Source organism: Sus scrofa, chromosome 4, assembly GCF_054392235.1.
Source record: "Sus scrofa isolate SSC_HxYL_T2T_F1_AM1 chromosome 4, Sscrofa_HxYL_maternal_Yorkshire_Landrace_v2.0, whole genome shotgun sequence".
In the NCBI taxonomy this organism is placed as follows: domain Eukaryota; kingdom Metazoa; phylum Chordata; class Mammalia; order Artiodactyla; family Suidae; genus Sus; species Sus scrofa.
The window spans coordinates 25,517,993-25,543,863 of NC_139386.1; the positions used below are offsets into that span (position 1 = coordinate 25,517,993).

The 25,871-nt window shown below is 35.6% G+C and overlaps 1 protein-coding gene across 5 annotated transcripts in view; it reads left to right on the forward strand.

Annotated features, from left to right (window-relative positions):
* CSMD3 (CUB and Sushi multiple domains 3) overlaps window positions 1-25,871 on the forward strand; it is a 1,221,352-nt gene that overhangs the window by 777,797 nt on the left and 417,684 nt on the right. For all 5 annotated transcript variants that reach the window (XM_021090582.2, XM_021090584.2, XM_021090585.2 and 2 more), the window contains 2 exons: window positions 11,231-11,369; window positions 22,607-22,794. In XM_021090582.2, coding sequence (XP_020946241.2) covers window positions 11,231-11,369; window positions 22,607-22,794 — 327 coding nt within the window. The remainder of the gene's footprint in view (window positions 1-11,230; window positions 11,370-22,606; window positions 22,795-25,871) is intronic.

Here is a 25,871-nt window from a genome sequence, read left to right on the forward strand (position 1 = left end):
ATTTTTGTTTGTTTGTTTGGTTGCACCTGTGTCGTGCGAAAGTTCGAGAGCCAGGAATAAAACCCAAGCCACAGTAGCAACCGGAGCCACTGCAGTGACAACAACAGATCCTTGACCCACTGTGCCACAAGTGAACTCCCCTTCATACACATTTTAAAAGACCATTTTCTAAGAGGGAAATGGCTTGAATTAATGGTTACAATGGCACTTTAATTGGAAATCCACCAGCAGTGATCAGTCCTTTGAGGAGTGTGCTGGACCATATATCAACCTCTCTCCTTTTTGAGAAAGCTCTTGGTTGTCCTAAGAAACTAAGTCCTTTGGACTTATCCAAGAACAACTTTCCAGAGAGTTATTTCAAGAAAAATTTCTTGAGTTCGTTGTTTTTGTGAATTTGTGTAACACTGCTCAGGTCCAATCCTCTGGCACTTAGAGTCTAGCTGGAACATTCTATCCTGAATTATGCTTTCTCCTCCAGATTGCCATTTCAGTCTCAGAGTAATCTCTATAATGCTCTTTTGACCTTGCACAGACATTCTGCTCATGTTTCTTTCTTTTTTTTTTTTGCCATTTGGCAGTACAATTTTGCTAATAATGTAGCTGCTAAAATGGCTCAATTGTGTGGCATGATTTGATTCAGGCAAACTCAACAACTATACCATATTCAAAAATCATTAATAAATAAAACTTTTTTTTTTTTTACTTTGTTTTTCTTTGGGTTGGAATGAAAAAGTTTTAAACAATGCAGTAACTAGAAAGCTTGCCAATTATTTTCCTAACCTACATCTTCCGTCACCTCCCATTCAAGGTAGCTGTTACATATAAAAATCATCACCATCATAATGATCATTTTTTTTTTTTTCGTTTGCTAACACACATAGTCCTGTCACCATTTAGCTGTACTTCTCTTCCTTATTTTTCCTTTCTTGTCATGTGTTCTTGCTCAAATTTTTTCAGCCCTTCTCCTCTATACATTAACTTTAGATTAACGTAATACCTACTTATTCACTCCAATTGTACTTTGCCACTAGGAAAGATTAGTTCATCCCATTCCAATAGTTTTAAGTTGCAATGCTTTCTACTTGGAAGCTTGGTGAATAGTTCTCCACCTCCTTATAAGAAGTTGTGCATTGTTTAAAGAAAAAATGAAAAACCTGCCTTTTTGAGAGAGCTTGCTCATGCTCAGTTTTTGACATATCTTTTCAAGCTACTCTATGAATTGCGTTTCTACTTTATAAATGTCTGCTTCTATATTTGCCAGTAATAAACCAGCCATTGAATCTCCAAAGAACTTGAAAGAGATACCATGACATGAGACTTAGAATAAAACAAGAAAGTTCTCTCCCTAGGTGTCAAGCAATAAGCACTAAGTCACCTAGAGTTTCCTGCTTTAAAAAGCAAGACAGTTGGACATAAATTGTCTCCTATTGCTGTTGTAGTCACAGAATGAAACTGTTTGTAGGTATGAGGATTTTTTATTCATTGACGAATGCCATTAAGAAATGCTACTGAACTCTACTCATGTAGTCTGAAGGATGATAAGAATTTATTTGCAGACCAAAAATGAGAGTTGGGTTAAAATGTATTCATTACTTCTTTGTAAAATCTGAAATGCATGTCATTTACATTTTAAAATCAAATATTCCTTAATAGTTTAAAGTTATAAAACTATTTACTATTCACTCTATTCATGGTTTTCATCACGTTTCTAGCTTTAAATAACATCTATGTGTAGATGGCTCTCAAATTTACATCTCCAGCCTACTTCTTTGTCCTAAAGTCCAAACTCATCTATTCAATTTCCTCCTTAGTATCTCCACTTAGATGTTTAATAGGCATCTCAAACTTAGCTTGTCCAAAACTGATATGAACTTCTCTGTCATTCTAAACCTGATGCTGTCACAGACTTTCTTCATCATCATTAATACCATGCCTCTCTTCCAGGTGAAATTCTTAGGAGTGATTCCTTTCTTTCTAAAACAATCATATAATCCATCAGAAAAATATGTTAAAAAAAAAAAGTGGAGTTCCTGTCGTGGCGCAGTGGTTAACGAATCCGACTAGGAACCATGAGGTTGCGGGTTCGATCCCTGCCCTTGCTCAGTGGGTTAAGGATCTGGTGTTGCCGTGAGCTGTGGTGTAAGGTCGCAGACGTGGCTCGGATCTTGTGTTGCTGTGGCTCTGGCGTAGACCAGTGGCCTCAGCTCCGATTCGACCCCTAGCCTGGGAACCTCCATATGCCGCGAGAGCGGCCCACAAAATAGCAAAAGACCAAAAAAAAAAAAGAAAAATATGTTAGCTCTACCTTGAATACCTATATTCAAAACCCATCTACTTCTTACTTCCGTAACTATTGACATCCTGGTCACAGCAACCATCATCTCTAGCCTACATTACTGCAATGGCCTTCTGACTAGTCTCACTGTTCCTGTCCTTGCTACTTTTCAGTTATGTAGAAATGGTTCATTTTTCAGTTTGCCTGTGTCAACCATTTAGTTCCCTCATAGTTATTTTTCCTTTGGGACTCAGAAGTCTCTGATACATATATACTGTCTGCTTCTCTCCCTTATACATGGCTCTTTGTCTCCCATGCCCTCTTCACTGTAACTAGGAATGTTGTCTTTGATCTAAAGCAATCTCCTCAACAAAAATGGAAATGTGATATTGGCCTTATGGATTACGTGGTCATGTTCTTGAATATAGTTAGGATGTAATACATTCATTGAACTGCTTTATATATAAAAAGGATTACATTTTATAAAATACATTGGAAGAGTCAGATGAATTCTATTGGTGCAAAGCGGTTGATTTAATTAAGATGCTAAGTTAAGACTAACTGAAAGAAAAGTCGCCCTTTCCTGGTGAAGACTAATAGTAACTTTGAACTTTGTTATCATTTTAGCCTCTGTGATAAGAAAAACAATAGGAACAAAATGCATGACTAACAATGTATACAGGAATATTTTCCTGCTACTTTGGGATTGGCAACTTCTACCATAACAGCTAAGGAAAAAAATCTTTCAGTCCTCCCCACCTCCATATAAAACTGAGATTCAGATACCTCCTTTGTAGCTTATTAAGTGGGTTCTAAATGACCCATCTCTCTCAATCATCATCTCACCCAATCCACTACCAATTTACATAAGCAGCACAAAAAAAAAGTAAGGGAGATCAAGATTGTCTGTCTGTCTGTCTATCTATCTATCTATCTATCTATCTATCTATCTATCTATCTATCTATCTAAACTACTGCAGTCAAAAGTTGTTGAGCTTTTCCTTTATCCTCATGGGAAGAAAGATGCTGGTCTCCTTCTCTTCAAGCTAGGGTAAGGAGAAGGACTCTAAAAGAATCCCTAATAAGAGAATGCAGTTGCCTGTGAGAAAGAGGAACCAGAATCCCCAGTGGATATCTGATTACATGGTGCACTTGCTGATCTGCCTTCCATGTTGAATGAACAAGAGAAAGAAAACTGTAGAAACCTGGCAGATTAAAGAGGGGGAAAGCTGGCTAGTTGAAACAATTTGGCAAGTCAATGATTTGCGTTTCCTTTGCATCAAATGAATACTGAAGAAGTTACCCTGGCTCAGTCCCTAGATAAAAGAAACCCAATGACCAGAGACCATAGCTTGTACTGCTAGTGGTGAAAGCAGGGAGGTGACTGGAAAAGGTTGAGCTTCTCTTCTGCTAGGAAATTATGCAGTAAGAAGCCACCTTTTTCTTTCTTGGCCTTTCCAAAGAACTCATTTTTTATCCTTATGGAAAGAACAAAATATTTCCCATATCTGACAAATGGAAAGTCTCAGACACCATTTGGGGCTAGTTGAGGAAATAGCAAAGTCAAGAGAGGACTATAATTGCATACTTTTCCTCAGTTGAGCTCTAACACACCATAGGAAAAAAGGACCTAAAAGTAAGTAAAGAAGGACAAGATGAGAATGAAGAGATAATGTCTTCTCTGCTCCAACTACTGAAGTGAATACAGGAATTAATCTGTTAAGGAACTATTGACTGAAACCACCCACTTTGGCCAGGCAGGTAATAGCCACTTCACAATAGGAGGCCCTGATAAGGAACAAGGTGCTGCCCTGAAGGCTAACCAGAAGAATTTGAGAGGGCCCAGTAGGAGGAAGGAGGCAACCAACCTCTCACATTCCTTGGCACTGGAATCTATCTTTGCAGAGAGGTGTGCGCACCACCTGAGCCAGACCAAATATGGGTGGAGCATGACAACTGGCCAGAAATAACCCAGAAACTAATCCCACTCCCATAAAACCTGAAACTGCAAGCCATGTGGCAGAGCAGTTCTCCTGGGTTCCCTTATCCTGCTGCTCTCCACCTGGGTGTCCATTCCCAATAAAGTCTTTTGCTTTATCAGCAGATGCACCTTCTTGGGCAATTCATTTCTGAGTGTTAGGCAAGAGCCCACTCTCTGGCCCTGGAAGGGGTCCTCCTTCCTGCAACAGATCAGTGAGTGTTGGTCTTCCATCAGCACCTTCTTCCTTATCTTCTCAAGTGTTCAAAGATACACCCTGGGTGGGTGGGTAGAGGAAATAAGATAAAAAGTTTAAGTTGAATTGGACCAAATTTTTTTAATAATGAATGTGATGAGAGTTTTAGAGGATGTGCCCAACATTTCTTTAAGGAGAGGGAGATATGTCAGTGCATGTTTGAATGCAATAATTAAGAGAAAGAAAGAAAGAAAGAAAGATGAATTTCTGTTTTTGTTCCACAAATTTCAGAGTGTTCCATAAAATGCCTCCTCAAGCAAGAACTTCCTTGCCCTCAGCAGAGAACTCCCTTCATGACTATGGCTTAAATTCCTTCCTGCTCCTAATGGGATATATGGGAGAATTCCTTGAGTGAATAGGATGGGACTAAAGTCCCAAGAGCAATGTTTGAAGGAACGCCTGGAGGGCATGTCTGATGAACTTCCCCTTTGAGGATAAGGAATTTTTCTCTCGAATCTCAATTAGCCTCTTAGCAAAGGAAATCCTTCTCATTCACAGGCATTGCACTCTCAGGAGGGCATTTGTTTGAGGGAGCAATTAGAGTAACAATCTGAGGCATAGATCAGAATGTATTTGTGGTTCTCATAGAGAGAATGTGTGTTCACACATGTGTACCTGTTCATATCTAATAATAGACTCCCTCCTCTTTTAGTTACATATTAAGGTAGAATTACATTCCTAGAGGACTGCCATAGGGGAAACTGATTTCATAGCAATCTGCAGAGTTTTGCTTCTAATTTCTGTGGAAATGGATAGGGGAAGTTTGGAAGGGGTTATCCAAATGGAAAGATGTTCAGAGCTGTCATTGCTTCTCTGCAATTCTAGCACTTTAATTCCTATGTTTCTGGCTTTCTCTTTTTATCCAAAAGAGAGACACAACTTATTTCCCACAATTTTCCTTGAAACATCATCCAGTGTGCTGGGTTTAGATAGAGCAGGTGATTACTTGTCACATCCATAACCATATAGCAAGTTAACAACAATGGAAAGAAATGGAACTGTTGTTATTGTTTATAATCTCCAAGATCAAAATTTAGCTCTTCTTCCAGTCCCCAACTCCCTTCTGAGCACCTAAGTGCCACTTCTCATTCTAGAGGTGAAAGAGCACCTCCTGCTGTGGAATACCAGAATGCCTTAGCATTTTTATTCAAAAGAATTTTATCTGAATACAATATGAAACACTCCTTACTTTTTTACACAGATTTTTTTTTTTTTTTGGCCACCCCCCACAACATGTGATCGTGTTTGGGCCGTGCCACAGCAGCGGCCTGAGGCACTGTGGTACTGCAGTGGGATCCTGGACTTGCTGTGTCACACGGGAACTCCTTTTTTATACAGATCTTAAAGCATACTGCGTATTTCAAATTTGTCCATTCTCCTTAGAGTAATGCAGAAGTGAGTCAGCACTCCAATGAGAATTATGTATAACAGATGGAAATCACCTTTTTATTCCAGGAATTTGGGAGCTAATACACTAGCCATATCCTCTTAGATTTTCTCATTTTGGTCTGTGGGCCAAGAGTTGTAAAATGACCTGAGGGGTTGAGGTGGAGTGAGGATCTTGTTAACAATGCAGATTTCTGGATCCTACTTTATAATTACCAGAAGTGTCCTCTGGAAATCTTCATTTTAACAAGTTTTTAATCTAAACTCACCTCTAGATATCCACAGAGATTTGAAAATCTTCCAAAACAGTAACCATTTTATGAAATCAAAAGGTCCTTTCCTTCTTTCTCCACTAACTAAAAGCTTCAGAACAAGGAACTGTTTGACTTTCCCTCATACGTTAGTGTTGTTCCCAAACCCAAGATTGCTTGCCCAATGCACAGTGAGGCCACACAAACTGAAATTATGGAGTTTGGAGCAGAGAATGGTTTATTGCTAGGGCCCAGCAAGGAGAACAAGTGACTCATGCTCAAAAGACCTGGCTCCCTGATGGTTTTCTGGAGGGAAAAAGAAAACATTTTAAAGATAAAATTTGGAGAGAGGGCTGTAAGGTGTGTGACTTTCTTCTGATTGGTTGGTGATGATATAACAGGGTAGTATTCCAGAATCTTGTGCTCTGCCTGCAGTTACTGTCCTCCGGAGAGTGGGTGTTTTTATTCTGTAGAAGAACTCAAAAAGAACTCATTACATATTGTTATGTACACCCCTTGAGGAGGAACAAGAACTCTCTTTTATTGCTGCACTATTGTTTCTTGACTGTTTTTCCTTTGTTTCTGTTATCTCCTTATTTCCCTAATTAGTAACTGTTTTAATCTGCCCTTTGAAATTCAGGGAAGGTCTCAGAAGCTGAAGCTTTTTTCCTATAAAAAAGAAATGGGCTACGTGGAGAGGTTTTTGTACTCAGGAGGGCCTCACCGAGTTCTGCTTGGTTTCAGTATTTCTCCATAATCATAACAGTATTCTAATTGATCTCACCAACTCCAGGTGCACTGCTCCTACATTTTACCTGTGACTTCCATTTAAATGAAAATTGTATTCTTTATCTAAATATGTATATGTAGCCTTTGTCTACAGTTTGTTTGTTGTTTGTTTTTTGTGGTTTTCTGTTTGTTTGTTTGTTTTTTGTCTTTTTACAGCTAGGGGTCAAATCAGAGCTGCAGCTGCCAGCCATAGCCACAGCCCAGCAACACCAGATCTGAGCTGTATCTGCGACCTACACCACAGCTCAGGGCAATGTCAGGTCCTTAACGCACTGCACAAAGCCAGGGATCAAACCTTCCTCCTCATGGGTATTAGTCAGATTTGTTTCTGCTGAGCCACAAGGAGAACTCCTCCTGTCTACAATTTTTCAATTGCCTATGGTTCACTTTGCTTAATATAGCATACCAAATCCTTTTCTACTCTTTCTTCCTTCACCTCTCACCATTTCTTGGTTCCCTAAAAAAGTACTGGCATTACTAAAAGACATGCTAAATTCAGCCTTCTACCCTTAAGCACATGCTGTTTCTTCCACTTATAATATCCTCTCTCTTTTCTTTCTAGTGCACTTTGACTCATTCTTGAAGACCCAAAGTAAATAGAACCTCTTTTGTGAAGCCTTAATTCATACCTTTTTCTAGACCACTTATCTCATGGACATCTTTTTTATAGAACTTATGACATTATTACTTTTCATGTTTATATTTCTGTGTTTTACACATGGGCAATGTGAGGAAAGGGAAAAATAAATATCTTCATTACATTTGTAAAGAAATTTAAATGCCTCTGTTCAAATCCTTGCTAGATGTTGTACAAATTATTTAAACTCTCTACACATCGATGTTTTTATTATAATAGTATGTGTGGTTGTATATTATATTAAATAAAATAATCCAAGGAACTTCTTAATATGGTGTCAGCACATAGGAAATATTGGATAAATGTTAGAAGTAGGACAAGTACCACATAGGTGCTTACATGAAACACATTTGTTTGCTGAATGATTGAAATTTCAGTAAGTGATGAATGAATGAATAGGACGTGGAAAATATTTCCCTGTGATCTTGATCTCCTTTCTGTTTTCTATATATTACAAATTTCTCTTATTCAGTCAAAGATAGTTACTGTCTTTTACGGAAGTCTTTCTTAAACTGTAGTACCTTTATTCTTTGAGCTACATTTATGTATACCTTTTTTTTTTCATTTTTTAAAACTTTATTGAAGTATAGTTGATTTATAATGTTGTGATCATTTCTGCTGTACAGCAAAGTGATTCAGTTATACATATGCACATATCCATTCTTTTTCAGATTCTTTTCCCATATAGATTATCACAGAATATTGGAGAGAGGTCCCTGTACTTGTATAAGCATTTATTAAATTTTAATAACTACATATTTTTTTCAGGCATTATGAAGAAAATATAATTAGTACAGAAAGCTATGATTTTATGGATATTTTTCTTTAGGGCAAGTTTAAAGAAATAAGTTAAAATAAGTCCATTTAAAGAAAATTATTGGAGTTTCCACTGTGGCACAGCAGGCTAAGGACCTGGTGTTCCTGCAGCTGTGGCTCAGATTTGATCCCTGGCCTGGGAACTTCCACATGCTGTGAATGTGACCATAAAAAGTAAAATAAAATTAAAAATTTTAAAAGCGGTATAAAATTGTAAGATTTGGTCAGCTAACATTATTGCCTTTCTATTTATATTGTTATTCATATTATAGTTAGGTTTCTCGTACAAGTTCAGATCTTTGTTATTTTTATGATTTTTAGTTTTTTGTTCCAAAGGTCTTTCTTTCCCCTTTTCTCTTAAACATTTTCTCTGCACTAGGTTTCCGCTTTTCTTGCCCTGCACTTTATCTGCTCTGTGCTTTGCTGCTGTTGCTCCACCAGGGCTTTTCTATGTGCTCATCTTTCTGCCATGTGACTGCTAGTCACTGTTATCATAAGGCTTTTCTTGATGGACCTGCACTGAGCATCTCTCTTAGATTTCACATCTTCTTGGGGAAGCTGTTCCCATACATTTTGGGGTAATAGTTTTGGAAAGTTCCAACCCTATGTATGACAGGAGGAAGCCAGTTCAGAATATGTCTAAGTTAATTAGAAGAAGCTCACTTTGTAGGAGGGTCACTGTTTTAGAAAATCTTTTCAGAAAACAAATTATCACCTTATCTTTATGCTTCTCTTTTGCTTTAAAGCCCTTCCCTAACTCTGCCTCTCTAAAATGTTGGACTGAGGTACCAGCAATAATGCTTCTACTTTTTAAATCCTTTATGGCCCATTACTCAGTTGGCAATTTTATGACTGATTACCTCTGTTAATGATGATTAGACTGAAGTGCATAAATACTTTCCTAGAATAATATGAGTTGATGACATATTAGGGATCTCTGTTAGAATTTCTCCATATTTCCAGGACCTTTTCTCACAAAAATATTTTACTCTATCTTTTTAAATATGGTAATTTAGGTGACCATTAGACACATAATTTTATTTTTGAAAAACATAATAACCCTACAGGATACCTAATTATGAATCATCATAGCAAAGAAGAATAAATAATCCTCATGAAAATAGTTTCCTTTTAAAGCCATTTAAGAAACAAAATCTAATTCTCCTAAGAAAGAAAATTTAGTTTTATATGCAAGTTCTTTCTCCTACAAATAGCAAATTTTGGAAATTTCAAATAGGATATGTTTTTCTCAAGTGGACATTTTATAGTAATGCTTGATTCCTAGGCCAATTTATTAAATATTTCCTATTTTATTTGGGTTATATCCAATTATTTGATTTAAATGAAAAATATAGAGCAAATATTGGAGCAATAGGTTTTAGAAATTCTGTACGGCAGAGCAGAAACAAACAAATAACAACTCAAAAAATATAAACACATAAGAGAGAGTTTAAACGGAAAGATTTAAAGAAAATAAAAATATAACATGGTAAGTCATTGGAAACGGTCTCTATCTAATGTGTTAAAAAGCTGGTACAGTATACATTTGATTTTTTTTTCTTTCCAAATGATTTTCAATAGTTCAAATACTCTTCTCCATTTTTTCCCCTTTATGTACTTCCTGAAGGTATAGAGCAGGTTAAGGTAGCTGGGCTGCAAGTGAAGGAGAAAAGTTTGGAATATAGGCTAGGATGTAAGGCAATAGGTAGATCCTCCAGAGCCTTGTTGGTCACACAGAAAGAAGCCATTTTAGGGTGTTTGTGGTTTAAAAAAATCACTCTGGCCATGGCATAGAGGAGTAAGTGTATTTAAGGAGGCCAATGAAGAGGGTCAATTATGAGAATTGACTCCAGAGTTGAGATTATGGTAATTCAAACTAATCTGGCCAACAGAGTTTAAGAATGGGTTGGATGTGGGAGTAAATAGGATAATGGAAATATGAAATATGACCACTTTAACTTTCTGGGCAATGCAACTCCATGGATGGTAGTTTCATTTACCAACGCTGGAAATAATGGAAGAAGACTGGTTTTGAGGTCCCATTTTGTAAAAACTGACTTGAAAATTTTTTTGAGACTTTAGAGTCTTATGACTTTGACAAATTGCTCTCTTCTCAACTTGGTTTATTTTCCTCCAAAATGAGGAGTTTACACTAAAATACCTTATCAGTATCTACTGGGATTAAAATGCTATCATTGTGATTTCAATTGTACACAGGTTTAAGGGAAAGCAGAATATTTGATTCTTGAAGTGATAAACTAGGTTGAATCTGATCTTAAAGGGAGATGAGGTCAAGGTTCTTGTCTAGGAAAGCAAATAGTTATGATGAAACTGTAATTTGAAGGATGTTATTCTGACAGCTGGTCTGAAGCAGGAGAGAAATTAGCAGATGAGAAGTCAGGGAAGAGAGTGAATCAAGGAGGGCTTAAAATTGTGGTAGAGACTCTGGAAAAAGGAAGATCAAAGTTTTAGTTCATATCATGGAGTAGCAGAATCTAAATCAGTAAATGAAAAAGAGGAACTAAACCTAACAACTTATATATTTTTTTCAAGCTTTGAAAATGAAGAAAGTGATGGAAACACAAGAACATATTTAAGGAACGTAATTGGGAGATTTGAGTTTATCTGACATGCTGCATGTGTAACTAAATAAGCCGTATTTCAAAGAGTAAAATTTTTTTTTAGGGAAAATCATCATTCAATAGTAGAAGGACTAGATGAACTTTTACGTTCAAAACATTATTAGATAGCATTTTTTAAATATTCAGGTCATACTAAAAATAGTTTCTGCAACTTGTTCTAAAAGTTCTGTTTTTACTTGTTCTCTGATTTTATTTTTCAGCCCCATGTGGTGGCCATTTTTCTGCTCCCAGTGGACTGATCCTCTCACCAGGATGGCCAGGATACTATAAAGACTCTCTGAATTGTGAGTGGGTGATTGAAGCAGAACCCGGACACTCTATCAAAATTACATTTGAAAGGTCTCTGCAAATACTTTTCTATTTAAAAAAATATATCTAAAAAAATAGCCGGCATTCTCTATTTTACTTACCAAATTAATGTTTAATTCTATTGCAATAGTCAATTGTTGTACCTTGAATGTTTCAGAAAGTTGGCCCCTTTTAGCCTTTCAGCCTATTTTCAAGTTAATGTTCTATTTACTTAATGCTCTGTCAGTACTAATGAGATATGAGAGTGGGACCTTTTTTGATATATGTGTTTATGCACATTACTGAGATACAAACCTGTGACCTTTAACTTAATAAGTTTAGTTGTCCAGTAATTTGAAGGGCTTGTGGATTCTGCTCTGCTCGATTTCAAAAGGCAAAGGTGCTATAAACACATTCAAATTGATACTATATTACAGCCTAAGGTACTTGCTTACACCCTATTCATATACCTATACTTAGAAGTTCTTCAGAAAAATGGCTGTCTGGCTATGTCAAATTACTGTGAATTAATGATTGACCATTCACATTTTTCCCCTAAGACAATTAAAATTACTGGTTGAATAATCTATATCCTAAAAAAATAAAATAAAATATTAACTATTAAAAATGTAAATAAATGAATCTTCTGGTCTGTGATTGAATCACTATTCCCAAATCCAAATAGAAGTATCTATGTAACTTTTCAATTATATTATTGACTACTCTAATCGTCAAACTTTTCTTTAAAAAATTAAAAAAATAAAAAAGGAAATCCCGTAAGCAGTATATTCAAAGGTAAACATAAATGTGTGTGTGTGTATATATATGTGTGTATATATATATACATATACATATATATATATGATCCTTCCCTAATAAAAGGGTCCCTTCATTGAACTAATCTATTCATGCTAGTGTTAAAGTTTGAGAGGAAAACACTCTGTTTTGATGAATGTAACACTAAGTATTTCATATGAGGTCACTCTACCTTATTAGGACCTACACAACTCTACCAATAACTATGTTTGCTGGGACTGCCATAACAAAAAGTAACAGACTAAGTGCCTTAAATAACAAGCATTCATTTCCCCACAGCTCTAAAGGCTGGATGTCTGAGAATAAGGTATCTCAACAGGGTTATTTCTTCTGAGTCCTTAGCTTATAGATAGCTGTTCTCTTCCTGTGTCTTCACATGGCCTTCCCTTTACGTATGTCTCTTTCCTAATCTTCTCATAAGGACACAAGTCATATTGGATTAGGGTCCACCCGTATAATCTTATTTTCCCTTAACTGCCTCCCCGTAAAGGACCTTTGTCCAATTACAATCACATTCTGCAATACTAGGACCAGGGGTTAGAATGTCAATGTATAAATTTCAGGGAGACACAATTCAGCCCATAATAATGACTACACAGTAAAAAAAAAAAAAAAAAAAAGTTTCATTTAGAAGAATTTGGCAGAGTTTTTGTTGTGATCTTAAAAACACATCATTTCTTCAGTGCTCAAGGTAGCCTATGTTGCCATAGTAATTTTAAAGAAGCTTGAAAAGCATCTTAGATATTCAGAATCAAATTTTTGTCAAATAACATCATTTCATGAATGTGTGACCCAAATTTACTGACTTTATTAAACAGAATTTTATTTGGTTTACTAACACCACCCATTGTTGCTCTCACTCTCCTGGGTACTCACACACCCTGCCATTGCCAAATGCTCTGGGCACCTAAATCTGCCTGAGGCTTGTTAGCACTTCCCAATACCCTGCAACTGAGAGTAGCCTGCACCACCTTCCTGCATGTCTTTGCTATTGTCAAGAGCCTAGCAACTAGGCATTACCAGCCCTGCCCACTGCCTCCTCCCTGGAAACACACTCAGCACCCTATCAAGGGGACAACAGCCTGCTCACACTGACGAAAGAGATGGAAAATATCCAAATTCTCTCACCAAAAATAAATTTAGCCCACCACAAAATACAAAGGGGGACTCTTGCATAGAAATAGCCCACCAGGAATACAGTAGTTGGTTTCCATAAACTCACAGAAAAAGAAAAATATAAGGTAAATGAAAAGCTTAGGAACCATTCCCAGGTAAAAGAATAGGAGAATTCACCTGAAGCAGCAAACAGTGAAACAGACCTCTGCAGTCTAGTAGGCATTGAATTCAGAAAGGAGATAGTGAAAATACTGAAGGAATCAAGGGTGAATGTGAAGGAATTAAGAGCGAATATACACAGTAATGCAGATTACTTTAGAAAGGAACTAGAGCATGTAAGGAGGAGCCAAGAAAAATTAGACAATTCATTTGCAGAGATACAAACTGAGTTAAAGGCATTACAGAACAGAATGAATAATTCAGGGGAATAAATTAGTGACTTGCAAGATAGACTAACGGAAATCACCCATCAGGACAGCAGACAGGGAGCCAAATGAAAAAAAAAAAAAAAGAAAAAAAAAAAGAAAACAATGTAAGAGATCTATGGGAAAATATAAAGCAGCTCACAATAGAAAAGTTAGACTTAAATGACATTTTCAGGACATTAAATCCCCCAAAATCAGAATATACATTCTTTTCAAGTGCACATGGAACATTATCAAAGATTGACTACATACTGGGGCACAAAACTAACCTCAACAAATATAAGAGTTTAGAAATTATTTCAAGTATATCCTTTCACCACAATGGCATAAACTAGAAATCAACCATAGGAAAAGAAATGAGAAAAAATTCACTGCATGGAGACTAAGAACATGCTTTTAAAAAAATAGTGAGTCAATGAGGATATCAAAAAAGAAATTAAAAAATACCTCAAAACAAATGATAATGAAGACACAACCATTCAAAATCTATGGGATGCTACAAAATCAGTGCTCAGAGGGAAGTTCATAGCAATACAGGCCTTCCTCAAAAAAGAAGAAAAATCTCAAGTCGGCAACTTAACCCACCCCCTAAAAGAATTAGAAAAAGAAGAACAAACAAACCTAAAGTTAGCAGAAGGAAGGAAATCATAAACACCAGAGAGGAAATCAATAAAATAGAGATCCAAAAAACAATACAAAAAAAACCGATAAAGCCAAGAGCTAATTCTTTGAAAAGGTAAACAAAATTGACAAGCCCCTGGCCAGACTCACCAAGAAGAGGAGAGAAAGAACCCAAATAAGCAAAATAAATGAAAAAGGAGAAATCTCAACAGATACTGTAAAAATAAAAAATAAAAAAACAGACAGAATACTATGAACAATTATATGCCAACAAATTTGACAATCTGGAAGAAATGGACAGCTTTCTAGAGACTTACAGCCTGCCAAAACTGAACCAAGAAGAATCAGATCAATTGAACAGACCCATCACTAGAAAGGAAATTGAATATATAATAAAAACACTCCCTATAAACAAAAGTCCAGGACCAGATGGCTTCACAGGTGAATTCTACCAAGCACACGAAGAGGAACTTATACCCATCCTTCTTAAACTTTTCCAAAAGGTTGAAGATGAAGGGACACTCCCAAAGATATTCTATGAAGCCACCATCACCCTAATACCAAAACCAGACAGGTATTACCAAAAGAGAAAATGATAGACCAATATCTTTGATGAATGCAGATGCAAAAATTCTCAACAAAATTTTAGCCAACCAAATCCAACAACATATTAAAAAAGGTTATACACTGTGACCAAGTGGGATTCATCCCAGGTTCACAAGGATGGTTCAACATATACAAATCAATGTCATACACCAACTTAACAAAAGTCAAAAACTATGTGATCATCTCAATAGATGCAAAAAAAGCATTTGACAAAGTCCAACAACCACTCACGATAAAAAACCTCTTACCAAAGTGGGTATAGAAGGAACATATCTTGACATAATAAAAGCCATTTATGACAAATCCACAGCAAATATGATACTCAATGGAGAAAAGCTCAAAGCCTTTCCATTAAAATCTAGAACAAGACAAGGATGCCCACTCTCACCACTTTTCTTCAACATAGTATTGGAAGTCCTAGCCACAGCAATCAGACAAACAAAAGAAATAAAATATATTCAAATTTGAAGAGAAGAGGTAAAATTGTCAAAGTATGCAGATGACATGATACTATATATAGAAAACCCCAAGGACTGCACACAAAAACTACTGGAACTGATCAACGAATTCAGCAAAGTAGCAGGATACAAGATTAACATTCAGAAAGAAGTTGGTTACATTACTGTATGCTAATGATTCTGACTAGTATCCATGAGGATGAAGGTTTGATCCCTGGCCTCACTCGGTGGGTTAAGGATCGCAGATGCAGCTCAGATCCTGCTTTGCTGTGGCTGTGGCATAGGCTGGCAGCTATAGCTCCAAATAGGCCCCTAGCCTGGGAACCTCCATATGCTGTGTGTGCAGCCCTAAAAAGACAAATAAATGAAATAAATAAATAAACCTTCACTGTCCTAAAATTTTCCTGGTAATTCCCATCACTGGAACAATTACATCTATCTCTCCAGTTCTCTCTCTTAACCCGGACACTTCTCCATCTCTATATAGTATTTTCTGTATCAGGATTGTCAATCCTCATTTCCCCACTCCCTAGTCCCCTCTCCAGTGATAAGCAGGGTATAAAGTCTCAAAAAATCTATTACTTTATTATGCAGAGCAATTTAACTGTGTGTTTCTTTGAGCTCCCAACTTGGTGATGTGGGAGGATGGATGGGGATAAATTTTTCCATTCTTTCCAAACATACAGATTAAGATTTTTTCCCCTAAATCAAAGATCAATATTCTCCATCTCCCAGCTCCCAACTTTTAAAATATTAATAAAACTAATATTCAATTTAGAAATACTACATAAGCATAAAATATCATTAGAAAATTGTTATTAACACAGAGTGCGTTATTGTATTAAAAAGTGTTCCCTAGTTTGCTTATGATAGTCATTAACCATCATTAAATAAATAAGTAATATCTGATATCTTTCAGCCCTATGTAGACAGAGTCACCCACCTGAAAAGCAGTTAGACTGCAAAACAATGGTGGTAATTCAGACTACCACACTTATGACTTTTGATTTTGGACTTTTATTTAAAAGTACTATTTTCTCTGTCCAAAGTTCTTAATATGTATGTCCTATCCCTACCAACATGCAGTTACATGGGCCTCTCTGCTATCTTATTTAGATATCCTCAGAATTCTCCAAAGCGAATTAATGTACACTGTACAAGCTATGTATTAAATTGGACTATCCCAAATTTACCTTCTTTGGGAAAAAAAAAGTCTTTCCACCCATTTTTTTTTTTTTTAATTTAAAGTTTTGGCTGTAGTATTCAGCAACTGGATGTGCGATCTTAGTTCCCAGACCAGTGACTAAATCCTGGCTGCAACCATGAAAGTATTGAGTCCTAACCATTAGACCACCAGAGGACGTCCCTTGCCATTTTTCATAAGATGCAATGCTAGGTAAATAGAGAAGAACCAAATATAATTTCTATAAATATCATTTATTTGTTAAGTATATTATTTTTTACACTATCACTTTTTGTGTGTGTGTGTGTGTGTGTGTGTGTGTCTTTTTAGGGCCGCACCCACAGCATATGGAAGTTCCCAGGCCAGGGGTCAAATCAGAGCTACAGCTGCTGGTCTACACCACAGCTCATGGCAACACCAGATCCTTAACCCACTGAGCAAGGCCACGGATTGAACCCATGTCCTCATGGATACTAGTCGGGTTCATTACTGCTGAGCCACAACAAGAACTCCATCTCTGCCACTTTCTTATTCTCTTATCTGTCTCCTGATAAACAAATCTTTTAGGTTAGGCTGAAAGCAAGAGAGTCAAATTTAAAAGTGATTTTCACTGTTGTTTTGTTCAAAACAACAAAAACAGTTCTGTTGGTGAACCAGAATAGGCCTGAGATGAGAAAGGATTCCCAGAGTACAAAGATTTGGGCTTTTCCCATGAGCATCACCAGAGAGGACTTATGAACTGTGTCTCTTTTCTTAATCCCTAAATTACCTACTCAAGTAAATTATAAACCTTCTAACTTCTTCACATCCTTGATATCAATAATTTTTTATTTTTACAAATTTATTTATTTTATTTTATTATTACTAAAGTATAGTTGATTTATAATGTCTTGTCAAATTCTGTTGTACAACCAAGTGATCTGATCACACACATTTCCCTGTGCTGTACAGTAGGATCCCATTGTCCATCCATTTCAAATATAACATTTTGCATACCCCAAACCCTCCAAATGCCCATCCATCCCACTCCCTTCCCTTTCCCCAGGAACCCCAAGTCTGCTCTTCTTGGCCATGATCTGTTTCTATTTTTTGTTTGCTTGTTTGTTATTTTTAGATAGGACCATCTGTTCCATATTTTATATAATACACATAAATGATACCATATGGTATTTGTCTTTTCCTTTCTGACTTACTTCACTTAGTACAAGAGTGTCTAGATCCATCCATGTTGCTACAAATGGCATTAGTTTGTCTTTTTTTATGGCTGAGTAATATTCCATTGTATATATGTACCACATCTTCTTAATCCATTCATCTGTCTATCGACATTTAGGTTGTTTCCATGTCTTGGCTATTGTGAATAGTGCTGTTATGAATATAGGGGTGCTTGTATCTTTTTCAATGAAAGTTGTTTATGGGTATATGCATTGCTGGATATGCATTGCTGGATCATAGTAGCTCTCTCTATATAGTTTCCTAAGGTACCTCCATACTATTTTCCATAGTAGTTTTAAGCAAAGGAAACCATTAAAAAAATGAAAAGACAACCCACAGAATGGGAGAAAATCTTTGCCAATGATGCAACAGACAAGGGCCTAAATATATCTCCAAAATACACAAACAACTCCACGCAAGTCAACAACAAACAAACAAATGATCCAATTGAAAAATGAGCAGAAGACCTAAATAGACATTTCTCCAAAGACATACGGATGGCCAACAGGCATATGAAAAAATGCTCAATATCGCTAATTATTAGAGAAATGAAAATCAAAACTACAATGAGGTACCAACACATACTAGTCAGAATGCCCATCATTAACAAGTCAACAAATAACAAATGCGGAGAGAGTGTTGAGAAAAAGTTACCCTCCTCCAATCACTTTAAAAAATATATATATATTCTTTGTTAATTAGCCTAAACACTGGAAGAATCAAGAGAATGCTTTAAGTATTTACTGATGGTATTTTCACCATTTTAAAATAAACAAGGCACAGATGTTCAGTATATTTCTTTTGAATCATACTTTATGTAACTAAAATGAAGTCTTGATTCTTTTAATGTTCTAAACTAAAATGTTTGTGTTGGAATTTGAATCCTCTATCCTTCACACACACACATAGTACCATAAGATTTTTGAGTTTGAGCTATTTGAAGGGAAAATTATTTAAAAGTCTGCTCCATTTTTTTTTTTCCTTAAAGACCCTTTAAGGGTGTGAGATGTTTTTGCTTTAGGGCTGTCCATATTCATGCACTTTATCAGAAAACTATTTTCTTTAAAGTGATGCACAATTTAAATAGCTGTTACTGATTAGAAGCAGCTCTGTAGAAAAACAGTAAACAGTGATTTTCATCAAGTTAAAAATAAGTGAGGATTTTATCCATTAGGTAGTGGCATAAAATAGTCACAATCAGAAATATGTATATATGTATATATGTGTGTGTATATATATATACATATACACACACATATATATATCACTTCCTTGTTTAGTGACTTTATAATATCATTTTTTTTTTAAATTTTCTTTTTGGCCACCAAACGGCACATGGAGTTTCTGGGCCAGGGATCAGATCTGAGACACAGTTTCAACCTATGCCACAGCTATGGTAGCGCCAGATCCTTAACCCATTGTGCCGGGCTGGGGATCGAACCTGCATTCCAGGGCTTCAGAGATGCTGTTGATCCCATTTCACCACAGCAGGAACTCTGACCTTGTAATATCTTGTTGTTTCATTTTCCACTTAATGTTATTTTTAAAAGAAGATCTCATCTTTGAAGTATCTAACAAGAATTATGTTCTTAAAAAAACTAATCCCCTTGAGTTCCACCAAAACTGTTGTAAGGACACTGGTTGCTAACTCTAGTAATTTCTCTCATTCTAAGAATTTTTTTTTTTTATAGAATTTGGTTCCAAATAATGAATTGTATTTATTAGAGAGTTACATCATTTGCTTTCTACTACTCATGAAAAACTTAAATTAATTTGAATGAAAATGAACTTTTAAAGAATCAGATCATATAATTAAGATGTCTATGGAGTTCGTGCTGTGGCACAGCCAGGTTAAGGATCTGACATAATCCCTGTCATGGCCCAGCTTTGATCCCTGGCTTGGCGCAGCGGGTTAAGGATCCAGCATTGCTGCAGTTGTGGCATACATTGCAGCTACAGCTTGGGTTCAATCCCTAGCCAGGGAACTTCCACATGCTGTAAGGGCAGCCCCCCCCCAAAAAAAAAGAAAGAAAAAAAAAAGATGGCTGATTAGCTATTTTGCAGCATTTTCCTATATTCTCAAATGTTTGATTAGAATTAATATATAGGAAAAAAAACCCTCTGAAAAACATTACAAATATATTAGCCATTAGTTGGCTTCTTGAGATTGTCTCTAGTAGCCTGTCAATGAAATACTAAGAGTTACAATTTCCTATCAAATGCAAAATAATAACCACATCACCAATGGGCATATGCATTTTTTAAAAAACTGTTTCTCTCTTCTAACATAGCCAAACAATAAAGTCTTATTCTCAGATTTGCAGAGAAACTTTTGTTTTGTTTCTTCCTTCAGTTCTTAATTTTTCTGTCAGTATTTGGTAGCTCCTAACTGAACTCATTTTTACTGTTAATAATCCTAAATCTTTGACCACAAGCCATCAATATCAGTCTTCCTGAGAGCAACTTTTAAACGAGAACTATTTCAGTTTGGTCAGAATGGTTTTGGATTACACCAGGAACATTTTAAAAGACAATACAAATTGAGTAAGATTAGATTAAATTTCATTTTTGAGATCATCTAGTGGCTCTATAACATTTGTTTATGATAAACAATAACTTCAATGTCGTAAACAAATGATCACTAGATTGAGGCATTTCATGAGACATTTATACAATTATCTTAAAATACAAAATGAAAGAAATTCAAATTATTGTGTAACTATCCTATTCCCCTTTTTATTTTAATGTATTTTTATGATTCCTTGGGGCAGATCTGTGATTATTTTCTTTTCAAAGTTTCACTCCTACTGAACAATGTTCTTATATCACTATTTAATATTGCTATTGTATTAAGAACCAAGTCTCTTCATGTTTTAGTTCAGAGTAATTCCTGATTCCTCTGTGCATTTTAATTTGGTTGTTATCATCTGACTAGCTATCAAAGTGAAACTCCAATTTCAATAATACAACAGACTGGCTACAAAAGAACCAAATAATAGATTCACAATACGCAATTGCCTGATCATTTATTTAAAGGACACATTGTGTTGCTATACATTTCCTCCTGTAAGCCACATACTGGAAAAGTTGTTTTTAGACAAATATGATATATTCCAGATCGCAAAATGAAAGTAAGATAAACTTATAAAACCCATTCATTTTACTACATGTATTACTTAATAGGATGTAACAGTGATATAAATTTTAAAATATTTCAGGGAGTTACCTTCATGGTTCAGTGGTTAATAAATCTGACTAGGAACCATGAGGTTGTGGGTTCGACCCCTGGCCTTGCTCAGTGGGTTAAGGATCCAGTGTTGCCGTGAGCTGTGGTATAATTTGCAGATGCGGCTCAGATCCTGTGTTGCTGTGGCTCTGATGTAGGACGGTGGCTACAGCTCCGATTAGACCCCTAACCTGGGAACCTCCATATGTCAGGGAGCAGCCCTAGAAAAGAAAAAAACAAAATAAATAAAAAATAAATTTTAAAATATTTCAACTGTACCTCTTAAATAGCTTTAAATAATACACTTTATTTTGACTACTTATGTGCCATATTTATAATCACATTGGAGATTTTATAGTGAGATTAAGTTTCTAATTTTTAAATATCCCTTTCAATTTGTTTTAACCAGGTTTTGAGTTTTGCTTTGGCTTTGTTTATTTTTGAGAAATAATGTAGTTTAATATTGCAATACTAGAAAAGACTGTTAAGTATGACGAAATCATTATCCAAAAATCAGTAGACATTTCAATTAAAAATTATTTTTAAAAGTGTACTGAGTTGTTTCCTTTGTGATTCAGTGGGTTAAGAACTGACTAGTATCCATGAGTTCTATGCCTGGCCTTGCTCAGTGGGTTGAGGATCCGGCATCAACATGAGCTGTGGTATAGGTCGCAGACGTGGCTTGGATCCTACATTGCTGTGGTTATGGTATAGGCCAGCAGCTGCAGCTCTGATTTGACCCCTTGCTTGGGTACTTCCATATGCTATGAATGCAGTGCTAAAAAGAAAATAAGAAAAAAATGTGTACTGAATATAACTAGTTGCCAAAAATATGTTGGAAGATACATTTGAAAAGACTGAAAATACATGATTAGTACTGAAGTGTCCAGTATATTGAGTGATTTTGTTTGTTTTTTTTGTTTTTGTTTTTGGTTTCATGGTAAAGATGATACAAACCCTAGAGAAAAGAAAGGTATTTTTGTCTTTAAAATACATTCATACCTTCATTTATCCAAGAAATATTTACGGGATGTCATTTATATGCAAAGTATCAACAAAAATAGACACTGTCTGAGCCCTTGAAGCTGATAGACTCTTAAAGGAAACAGCTGTCAAACAAGCAAACAGCTATGATTAGTGTCACAAAAGGCACAATAAACTTTGGCAATATACTGGAGAAAGTAACCTACACTGAGGTTTGAGATATATATGCTATTAAGATGAGATTCTGATGATCTGGTTGAAGATAAATATAAATCACAAAGTTTCCCACAGAAAGATGAAAACTAAAGAAAGATGACTCCAAAATATGGTTGGTTAATGAAAAGGCCATTTATTTACTGAAGGTAATCTGTAGCATTTGAAAGAAATCTTATTTGTGAACAACAAATATACATATATTTTAAAATGAAAATTGTCCATAGGAATAAGAGCTTATAACTGATATTCTCAAATAATGGGGACTTAAATGATATGTAAGATATTAAAAAAGCTTAAAACATTATGTATAAAACTGGTAAAAATTATAAATAAGTTCATAAAAATTTTAAATAACAGTCTAAAGTGTTATTTTCCTATGTAGTGTTATTCTAATAAATAATTCTTGTGTTTCTTAATTTTAGATTTCAGACTGAACTGAATTATGATGTTTTGGAAGTTCATGATGGGCCAAATCTTCTGTCACCTTTGCTTGGGTCTTACAATGGCACACAAGTGCCCCAGTTTCTATTTAGTAGCAGTAATTTTATATACCTTCTATTTACAACAGACAATAGCCGTTCCAATAATGGTTTCAAGATTCATTATGAAAGTAAGTAATGCCAAAAATTTTTTTGATTTCTTTGTTCGGTTTTCCATATTTTGGTATTATTGTATCATTAAGAGAAGTAAGAGATATGTTAAAGTAAAGAAAATCAAAGCTTTCTTTGATTTATGAGAATGTTAATGGGTTACAAGTTGTGTGTTTTAGTAAATCCTGCAATAGATTTTTCCCAACATTATCTCTGTACTATCATTATGAAGGGAAATACTAAGGAAATGTCAGAAGTATCAAATAAAAAAACCTTTTTTTTGGGGGGGGGTCATGCCTGCAGCGTGTGGCAATTCCCAGTCTAGGGGTCAAATCGGAGGTGTACCTGCTGGCCTGTGTCACAGCCACGAAACACCAGATCTGAGCCATGTCTGTGACCTACACCATAGCTCACCATAATGGGGGATCCTTAACCCACTGAGAGAGGCCAGGGATCAAACCTGCCTCCTCATGGATACTAGTCAGATTCATTTCTGCTGAGCCATGACAGAAACTCCTCAAATAAAAAAATCTTTAAAAAATGAGTTTATGTATTAATTATTTGTACATCTGAAAAGCCAATAATAGGCAGTTAATTTCAGTCTAAGTTGTATGCGAATATTGTCAAATTCTTTTAGCATTTGCTTCATAAATTAAGTGTATTTTATATTTTACTCACACTCATTGCATATATTTTCATTTAAAACATTCAGTTTTAAATTGTGTTTTAAACATTTTTGTGTGGAGAATTGAAAATTATATTCACATTGAAAATAAAAATATATACTTATATGTATTCAACCACAGCTAACATGACTGGCCAAAAGCTATACATTAAACCAAGCTATAACTCACAGTGTTGGAATCAACTGAGAATAATTTCACTTATATACTATAGTTTTGTTTAAAGAGTCTAAAATATGTCTGATTTTTAAAAAAATTTGATGCTAGTATATACATAGAAACAAGTCTTATTTATTCATAAACGTCTGGCATACTTATAAATATGTGAATGTATTGTATATGATGTTTGGTTGTGTACATAAATGTAAACTCATACATGTACACATTTTCATGTGGAAATATATTGTCGTTTATCTTTGCATGAATATTGAAGAAGGTTACTACAAGATGTCTTTATATCAGGTACAAATAGATATTATATCACTTTTTTTTTTTTTAATATTCAAGTCTCCTATACCCCCTTCTGCCTCAGGAGATTTTAACATTTGAAATTTGTAACTTTATATTCCATGTTCAGTATCTCTCTTCAGTAAATCTGGTCAATGGATACATGGGTTTTTGAAACCATAGTTAATATATATTGTTTTTAATTTTTAATCTTATCCAAAATATTATTTAATTATATTAACATCTCTTTATTTAGAGCTTTGTGGCATTAAAGTATATTTCTTAAGCATTATTTTAAAATGCAAAGAGAGGATTAACACACACTTGGGAATTCAAATGACTATAAAGGACCTTAAATGAGATATTAATTAATTAATTTATTTATTTATTGTCTTTTTTGCCTTTCTAGGGCCACTCCCATGGCATATGGAGGCTCCCAGGCTAGGGGTCTAATTGGAGCTGTAGCTGCTGGCCTACACCAGAGCCACATCAACGTGGGATCCGAGCCGCGTCTGCGACCTACACCACAGCTCATGGCAATGCTGGATCCTTAACCCACTGAGCAAGACCAGGGATCAAACCCACAACCTCATGGTTCCTAGTTGGATTCGTTAACCAATGAGCCACAATGGGAGCTCCGAGATCTTTATTTTAATGTTTATTAATTAAAGCTGAGTCAGAGTAGACTTGTTTTGTAAAATCTATTTCAAAATTGATTTTTACTAGCAATTAATTTGTATCAGTATGCTAGAATGGGAAGACCCTTTTTTTCTTTTAGTCCATTGCTCTATTCTATGCCCAATATATCATATTCACTCCCACTTCAACCAAGTACATCGCCTTATTCATGTTCTCAGACATAGGATTATTTTAAGGATTAAGTTAAGCCATGCATATGTGAAGTGTTATTAAGATGGCTAAAATGCAGAAAATGTTCAATAAATGGTAGTTCTTATATTCTCACTATAAAAACAAATCAGATGAATAAAAAGAAGTCGACGTCAAATTTATTCCTTTCTTGTAAAAGGAAATTACTCATGGCACGTGTTAAAAAGACAGTAAAGCAGACTTCATTACAGTTGGGTTTTGTAGTAGGGAAGAGAGGTTGAACTCAACTCTGACTACAAGTGAGAAATTATAGTTAAGGTGCAGCGTGGGATCAGTGGATGAAAAATTACTAAGAGGAAACATAAAGGGTAGCAAGATTTTGGCTGAACCCAATAGACAGGGTTTTTACCGAAGACAGCCTAGAATAATAAGATATTAAGGGCCTATGGATGAGAAATTTGATCAGATATCAAGGGCAGGGATTTTCAGTAAACTGACCCAACAGGATTCTTGCTAAAACTGGACTAAACGGGCCAAGGATAGAGCCCAAGGGTGAGACCTAATCAAAAGGAGGACTCAGGGAAGCCTGACTAAAGTTCGGCTAAGGCAGAGTCTTTATTACAGTCAGCAATTTGTCATCTATAGGTTTTTGGTTACATAGTCCAAATTATTATTGAGGACTAGTGCCCAAACTGGAGAGTGAAGACTAGGAGATGCCAAAGTTGATGAGAGATGTTGATTTTGGTCAAATCTGGCCAGGAGGTGGTGACTTTCAATTTATATTAGATTACAAGATATCACTTTATTTCACTTTTTAAAATTCTAATTAGGCTTGTAGTTTATTTAGTATTGTGAGATAATCTTTACTATCTCAAACTCTTTCTTACCAAGAAAGCAAACAAAATACTTTTTCTATTGATAGTTTCCTGAGCTGAAGGAAACCAAACTGTCTTCTTTGAATGAACCATTTACAAGCCTCAAAATTAGTAGGGTGGGAATTCCTGCTGTGGCACAGTGGGTTAAGAATCCAACTGCAGGAATTCCCGTGATGGCTCAGTGGTTAATGAAACCTTGAGGTTGCGGGTTCGATCCCTGGCCTTGCTCAGTGGGTTGAGGATCCAGCGTTGCTGTGAGCTGTG